The sequence below is a fragment of the Mus pahari genome, chromosome 15 (genome assembly GCF_900095145.1).
Source record: "Mus pahari chromosome 15, PAHARI_EIJ_v1.1, whole genome shotgun sequence".
Taxonomy (NCBI): domain Eukaryota; kingdom Metazoa; phylum Chordata; class Mammalia; order Rodentia; family Muridae; genus Mus; species Mus pahari.
Window position 1 is genome coordinate 61,100,916 of NC_034604.1, and position 8,483 is coordinate 61,109,398.

At 42.3% G+C, this 8,483-nt stretch overlaps 1 protein-coding gene across 6 annotated transcripts in view; it reads right to left on the reverse strand.

Annotated features, from left to right (window-relative positions):
* Spire1 (spire type actin nucleation factor 1) overlaps window positions 1-8,483 on the reverse strand; it is a 127,259-nt gene that overhangs the window by 15,023 nt on the left and 103,753 nt on the right. For all 6 annotated transcript variants that reach the window (XM_029546940.1, XM_021214550.2, XM_029546937.1 and 3 more), the window contains 3 exons: window positions 7,125-7,297; window positions 2,791-2,884; window positions 592-734 (listed from right to left, as the gene is read on the reverse strand). In XM_029546940.1, coding sequence (XP_029402800.1) covers window positions 592-734; window positions 2,791-2,884; window positions 7,125-7,297 — 410 coding nt within the window. The remainder of the gene's footprint in view (window positions 1-591; window positions 735-2,790; window positions 2,885-7,124; window positions 7,298-8,483) is intronic.

Sequence of the window (8,483 nt, forward strand, 5' to 3'; positions counted from 1 at the left end):
AGACTGTGGGTAGGATGCTGGTGGACACCTTGCATCTTGTTAGACTGTGAGTAGGATGCTGGTGGACACCTTGCATCTTGCTGTGCTTTGGAAGTTCATGAGGGAAACCAGAAGAAAATTCTGCAGACACATCTGGCTGCTAGATCAATAACTCTTCTTTGTACGCCTCCCTACTGTAAGGAGCAGTGAGAAGCTATGAAGCAGCTCACAGAACAGCTCTGTCCCTGCATTATGGACACACTAGAAAACAAGTTACAATGGTTATGTGTGCTCAAAACTCTTGTTATGCTCACATAAAAAAACTACTCTAGTCAGATTATGCTAAGACCTTTTCTGACAATTTTAAGTGGATTAGTATCCTCTATGAGAAAGAAAACATTTCTTTAATAATAACTCACCAATAAAGCTTTTGAAAATGAGTACTCAAAATAAACCAAAGGCTGGCCCAGTGTAGCCAGAGCCCATTCCCCTTCGATACTAAGCAGAGAGATATTAAAGCCCATGCCAACTTGTAGGGGCTTTCTCCTCATTATTTGGAAAACAGCCTTACTGCCTTCCTAGGCACATCCCTGTTCATCTTTTGGTACTTACAAGAGACCGTGAGCTCTGCCTGGATGGTGGCAGAAACTGCCTCACATTCGTAGGTGTTTCCTTCTCAATGGAGTGGCGCCTCTGCGGTGGCTGCCTTCTCTCTGGCTGGGGCGTTGATGAGATGGGCAAGAATTTTGGAGGCTCTAAAGATTTAACCAAATAAGTTAACTCTCTTATAAAATAAAATCTTGGTTTCTAAATTTCCTAACAGATAACCTTTTGCACTGTGCAATGACACTATTCAGATGAAGAACTTATTTTAGTAGAGAGCTATTTTAAGGTGGCAGCTCAGGAGAAACAGACAGATTTGTTCCAAATATTGTTTGAAAGATAAACTTGCTACAGAAACAGCAAGGAAAATGGGGGAAGGGAGAGTTCTATCCAAGCTCCCATTAGAACACATTATGATCAGCCTTAAGGCGTGTGTGCAGATGCCCGCATGCTACTTCCATAAACTCTCCAACTGAGCTCTCTAGTCCTACTTTTAAAATACAAGAATACTTATATTTTGGCTCAAAAGAAACCAAAGTATCTCAAAATCCTTTTACATTCTTGGGCCTGCTAAGCAGGCTATACCCTAATACTGGCTAGCAGTGTTCAGAATAATCTTTAGCACGAGTGATTCTGGAGTCATTCTGTGAAAGCATACAGATGTTAGAAATAAGCTATGCAGTCATAGCTTTATTTAGCACTTCCTCTTACTCTACTTGCAAAGCAGGGCTGCTTCATGTAGTGGGGAGGAAGGAGAATCAATACAGCTAAGTGGGATCCATGTCTTTGGATCAACCCAAGAAGGCAAGCTACTAAGGCAAACAAAAGGCTAGAAGTAATTTCCAGTCAATAAATTATACTGAAATTCATTACACAATTTGATGGGTACTCTATAATACTTATTTACTTATTCATTCATTTTAAAACAGGATCTCATGTAGTCCAGGCTGGCCTCAAAGCTACTACATGGCTGAGGATGACCTCAAACTACTTATCTGATCCTAGTAACTCTACCTCCTGAGTGTTCAGACTATAAGCTTGCACCACCATACCTGGTTTTACTCAGTGTGAGTGTTCAAATCTAAGCCTTCGTACAGATTAGGCAAGCATCACTCTTCTACTGAGCTAAAGCTCCAGCTCTAGCCTCTGTAATGCAATGGGCCTGGCCAAGGACTAATCACAGGTAATACCAAAGCCAACTCTTACTGACTTAACTTTTTTTCATTTAGAATGTGTGTGTGTGTGTGTGTGTGTGTGTGTGTGTGTGTGTTATGTGATAAGAACACAGAGATGTGCACCTGCAACAGCCAGTTCTCCCCTTCACCATGGGATCTATGGAAAGAACTCAGGTTGTTATGCTTGCATGACAAGTGCTTTTACCCTCGAGTCATCTTGTCTGCCCCCCTTACCCCCCTGTTTTTTATATAGTCTGTTTAAGTAACTGAAATGCTCTGTAATTCCAGCACTTGGGAAGGAGAGTCAGAGTTCAACGCCAGACTTAGCTATGTATCAAGTTCAAGGCCACCCGGTACTACATGAGACTGTTTCAAAAGAATATGGAAAATCAAGCGAACATTCTAAGAGTATTTTACATTTTTTGTTTCTATTTTATATATATAAATATTTTGTCTGCATGGTCATATTTACACAGTGTGTGTGCCTGATGCCTAAGGGGGCCAGAACAGAGAGTTACAGATGATTCTAAGTGGCTATGTGGGTGCTGGGAACCAAACCCTGGTCCTCTGCAACAGCAGCAAGTGCTCTTAACTACTGAGCCATCTCTCCATCCTCCAAGAATATTTTCATATTCAATGAATTAACTTCTAACCCTTCATAATGACTTCACATGACTAAAGGCCTTAATTTTAATCTCTTAATTTTAGACACTGTATTCATAATCCACTACCTAATAGCTATAAAGTAATTTCACTACCTATACATGTATTGGGTATGGCTGTATGTATGATCAGGTAGGGTGCAAATATGGTTATTTAGTGCTTCTGAGCTTAAATTCAGACTAGGAGGTCATTAATCTAAAAAGCATGCATACATGTACACTGCTGACTTGTCTATATGTGTGCTATAGATAGATAGATGGATGGATGGATGGATGGATGGCTATGCCTGATGGACGCTGTCTGTTCCTGACACTGAAAGGTTAGCTCTACTGACCCCAGATGGTCAGTGCTTTAGACAGTGCGCACTCACTCTTCTTGGAGCACATGGCCTCCAGGACCGGATCCTCATAGAGGGAGGGAGATGCACTGCTGCTGCTGGTTGACTTATGCAGACTTTTTTCCTCCTGAAAAAGGCAAATTCATGAGCTTCAGATGAACAGCATCCTAGTAAACAGGTACTTTAACGTGAGACACCAAATTACAATGTCAAAGTCTCAAGACAAACTAGAAGGGGTCTAAAACTAGGAATGGGCTATGTCCTCACTTTGCCTATTAAAAGTGATGGAACAGGCTGGAGAGATCCAGCCAATGAGCAGCATTCCTCATCTCTGCTTTGCTTCCTGCCTTCAGGTTCCTGCCTCGAGTGCTAACCCTGAATTCCCTTGATGGTGGACTGTAACCTATGGGCTGAAACAAACACGTGAGCATGGTGTTTACCATAGCAACAGGAAAGCAAACCAGAACAAGAGCTTTATCCACTGAGCCCCAGCCTCAACACTTGCCCTTAAAATGGAAAATGAACTTCCCAGTGTTCCCTATGGTCCTAAAAGATGGGGTGCTGGTGTTGGGTGGACTTAGCTGTAGTTCCCATTCCATTCTAGCTATTGGACACATACTTCTCTGGGAATCCGATGTAACAGTATGTCTTGATGTTTAAAAACAAGGGATCTGGATATTCCTCAGATAGGAGAAATGTTCAGATAAACTGAAAAGTAAGTGGGTAGGGAAGAAGGAAGAGGAGGAGGAGGAGAAGGAAGAGGAAGAGGAAGAAGAGAAGGGGGAGGAAGAGAAGGAAGAGGAAGAAGAGGGATAAGAGGAAGGGGGAAGGAGGAGGAAGAAGAGGAGGAGGAGGAGGAGGAGGAGGAGGAGGAGGAAAGGGATAGAAGGATAGTTCATTGTACACTCATAGCAGAGCCGTAGACACAGACACAGTCAGGATCGAGGTCTGAGGAAGATATGTGCATGAGTCTAGTGGGGAGAACTAGATGAGCATTCCATGGCACAGGAGACCAAGCAACATCACACAGAAGCATGGGAAGTGCCCTGTCAGTCTGATGTATGCCCAATCGGTCCTGAGGCTTCCCGAGCCTTCTAGTCAATCTCTGAACTCTGTGGTGTTTAGCTGCACAGCCTAAGGCTCTGCTGAGCAAACACTCATCTCCTCAGGCATGCTTTTAATTCCCGATTTAAATGAGATGCAATAGGTGTGAATGCCATCACTCTTCTGCCTCTGCATTTGGTACTTACTGAAGCCAAACAATAATGGAAACTTTGACTGGGAAAATGGAAGTTGAAAAAAAAAAAAAAAAAAAAAAGAGGAGTGAAAGAATACATGAAGTAGGAAACAAACTTTACCATAAAAAGTGAAGAGTCTGCTATGTGATATGGGGAACACCCAGCTTGGCTTTTATGGCCATTATTAGAAAGCAAATATGACCAAGCAAATCATTGTTGTTTTAGGGTATTCTTTAAAAAGGCTGTAAAGGCTGCAGAATCCTGCAGTGTGTGATGGGGGTGGGGGACACTGAGGGAATGCAAAGTCCCAGGAGGGGGACTCCCAGGATCATGGGGTGGGCAAAGGAATTCAGTGAGGGGCCACTTAGGTGACACTAAGCTAAATGCTTTTACAATTTAAATTGTCTTTTTAAAGGTTGTAAAAACTTATTTAAATCCTATGATCCTGCTGGGTCATAGAAGCTAGGGATCAAAGTAGAGACAGAGGCAGAATCAGCAGGCAATGGTATGATAAGAGGTTAGGTACTGTGCTGTCTAGTTTTCAGTCAACTTAATGCAAGCTAGGGTCCTTTGGGAAGTAGGACTTTTAATTGAGAAAATGCCTTCATAGGATTGGGCTGTAGGCAAGTCTACATGTCCTTGATTGATGTGAGGTGGCTCAGCTTTCTGCAGGTGGTGTCACCCACGGGCTAGCAGTTCTGGGTACTGTAAACAAGTAGGCTGAACAAGCCATAGTGAGCAAGCCAGTAGACAGCACTCCACAGCCTTTGCAGCTCCTGCCTCCAGGTTTCTGCCTTGACTCCCATTAGTGATGGATTGTGTTGTGAACTAGGCTAAAACAAACCCTTTCTTCCCACAGGCTGCTTTTGGTCTTTTCTTTTTCTTTCTTCTTTCTTTCTTTTCTTCTTTCTTTCTTTCTTTCTTTCTTTCTTTCTTTCTTTCTTTCTTTCTTTCTTTTGGTCTTTTCTTTTTCTTTCTTCTTTCTTTCTTTTCTTCTTTCTTTCTTTCTTTCTTTCTTTCTTTCTTTCTTTCTTTCTTTCTTTCTTNTTTCTTTCTTTCTTTCTTTCTTTCTTTCTTTCTTTCTTTCTTTCTTCCTTCCTTCCTTCCTTCCTTCCTTCCTTCCTTCCTTCCTTCCTTTCTTTTTTAATAAATAATCACAGCAATAGAAACTCTAACTAAAACAGGTGCTCTAGAGCAGTGGTTCTCAACCTTCATAATCCTGTTACCTTTTAATACAGTTCCTCATGTTGTAGTGACCCCCCCAACTATAAAATTATTTCATTGCTACTTCAAAACTGTAATTTTGCTACTGTTATAAATCATAATGTAAATGTCTACATTTTCCAATGGTCTTAGGCAATCTCTAAAGGGTCATTTGATACCCCTAAGGGGTCTTGACCTACAGGTCAAGAAGCACTACTCTAGAGGAACAGAGGCATTGGAGAGTTAGCATAGAACAACAGAGAAGAGCCCAAGTGGTATGGGGAAGATGCTAAAAATAGAAAGACTCTTAAGGGATGAACAGACCTCAGGAGTGCAGACAAACCCTGGGCACAGATAAGCAAAGAGCTGGGGAACTAGAGACTGTTTAGGGAAGACAATAGCCACACATGTGGCCACATAAAATGGGAGACTAGGAGAGTGTGGAACAGGGATAGAAGGATCACACGCATCTCACTGAAGGGATTCGGATTCAGGGAGGGGCTCTCTAACGTCTGTATCTTTTTTTTTTTTTTTTTTTTTTTTTTGGTTTTTTGAGACAGGGTTTCTCTGTATAGCCCTGGCTGTCCTGGAACTCACTTTGTAGACCAGGCTGTCCTGGAACTCAGAAATCCACCTGCCTCTGCCTCCTGAGTGCTGGGATTAAAGGCGTGCACCACCACACCCAGCTCTAACGTCTATATCTTTAGGAAACATGAAGTATCTGCTGTATACAATGGGAGCCTTTGAAGCTCTTGAGTGAAAAAGGATCTGTGCAGGATATAATTTGCTAAGCTTAAAAAGAGAATCAAACAGGAGAGGTAGTCAGACATTCACTGGTGTCAGCAATAAAGATATTTTGCTGTGTGTGTGATATATGTGCACATTTATATGCACTTGATTGCACAAGTACATGAATGCCTTCAAAGAAGCCCATGGAGGATGTCTGTTATCTGTCAATATCATTCTCTGCCTTATTCCCTGGAGATAGGGTCTCTCACTGAACCTAGAGCTTAGTTGACAGCCAGCAAGCCCCAGCAATCCTCTTGTCTCTATACCCCATGGTACTGGGGTTACAGACATGGGTGCATCCATACCTTGCTTTTTTGCTTAGCTGCTGGGAGTTTGAACTGAGTTCCTCATGCTTACACAGTAAACACTCTCACCTACTGGACCATCTTCCTAGCCCTATTGGGAAAACCTCTATCTAGTAGAGAGACCATATTTTCAGTGTTGTTTGGGATGGTGGTGAAGACTGAAAATAAAACAATTAAGTAGTAATTTCTAAATCAGATAGACATGAGGAAGATGGAGCCAGCAATGACAATATGTGTGCATACATTCACCATGAGAAGAGTGGGGGATCATCTCAGTTTTGTCTAAGTTTGGGTGAGGCAGTGGAGACCGAGCAAGTAGCAATATGCATTCTGACACTCACAGCTCAGCAGATGGAGAAGGCTCAGCATGAGTGGAGGTCTGCAAACTGAGCAGATGAGCATTCATCTCTGAGGGGCACAGAGTAAAGCAAAGACCCAGGGAACGCAGCTTGTTGGCATTGCTATTATGATAAGAACAATCCTACATATGTCTATGTGTACTGCAGAGGGACAAGAACCTACAGAAACATGTCTCAACTTTATTTTCTCCTTTTCACACAAAGATGAAGGTCATGGGAGTTTTAAGATTGTTGATTTATCTTACTCCTACTTATAATCTAAGACTACAGACCTTAATTTCAGTAACTATTTTCTAATTTCTAAGCCTATTCACCACACTGGTCTATAGTAAGAACAGTAACTAATCTTCCTGCTAGCCACATAACTGCAATCTTATCTTTACGGACTGGAACATGAGACGAGAAGAGGAAACAGCTCAGGGAACTAGGATGGGGCCAGGGCCAGAGGGCATCTGAGAGCCTGGCAGCCTTACCTCAGAGTCGGAGCTGTCCAGCTCAGCCAGGGTTGGGGCTTTGAGGAGCCTCTTCCTCTGCGCAGACCCCTGCTGGGCAGCGCTCAGTCCATTTTCTTTTGTTTGAGATGTTAAGCCTCCATTCACCATAGATGATTCTCCAACATTCTTTGGCGATCCTGGTGTAGTGACATCTAGTAAGAGAAAGACAAAAGTTTACCTTTTCTTGAGCCAGGAAAGGTAATCTGTGTTGGAAGCACAACCAGGTGACAGCATTTCCATGTCACACAAATAAAAACACAAAGGCTCAATACAGCGATGCCATGCCTATTCATATGGAACATTTGTTAAAGCTGTGGTCGGATTAAAGGAAAACTTAAAATGAATAATTAAATATTCACATTTGTAGTTCAGAACTCAGAGTCCTAGGAAAGTCCTAGACAAGTGACCTTGCCTTCTTGTTTCCCAGATAAATAAAAGGAGGCTCAGAGAAGAGACGCCAGCCGCGCGCTCACATAAAGGGGCCGGTGGTGGGTGGAGGGAGGATACACACAGTTTCTTACGGAGAAGATCTAAAAATGTTTTGTCCTAAAAGTCAAAGTAGCTAAGAATCTTCGCTCATATAAATACATTTACATAAGCACAGAGAATCTAGGACAGATCCCTCAATCCATCAGATGTGAATGATTAAGGGCTCCCATCTGAATGAGGAAGGAAGCTCTGCAGCATATGGGAGAAAACAAAGCAGTATACATTTGCCACAATGCAGATAGGGCTCAAAGTCTACCTCTACCATTAGCTGTCTGGGTAAGCTGCCTAACCACTCCTCCCCTGCTAGGCAGAGGAGTAACAGATACAGCTAGTTGTGAGGATTAAGCAGGTTAGCAATCCAATGACATACTGTGCCTAGTACAGTCAGTGTCAGCCAATAGAAACACTGGTTTTCAGTTCTCCAAGTAACCCAGTCCCTTGACTGACAGTGGGGTGGGCCAGAGCTGATCCCAAGGCCTGCTCTTGGTCTCTAACCTAGAATAATCCAATGCATTATGATTTCCCTGAGCATTTCAGATATAGACTTAACATGGGTTACCATTAATAGCTAACTATAAAATCAGAGAAGTGAAAATGTGGCAGTCAGAGCATAATTTAATGTGCAGATCAGGGCAATCAACTGCTCTTTGCATATAAAAATATCTATGAAGTTTCTGTTGGGTAAAGGACCTTCTAGACACCAAACAGAGAAAGACTTGGGGATGGGAAAGCTTCATAATTAAAGGTTATTTTTCTCTCATCTATATGCCTGAAGTAGACAACATTCAGTATTTAAGTAAGTAAGTAAGTAAGTAAGTAAGTGTGTGTGTGTGTGTGTGTGTGTGTGTG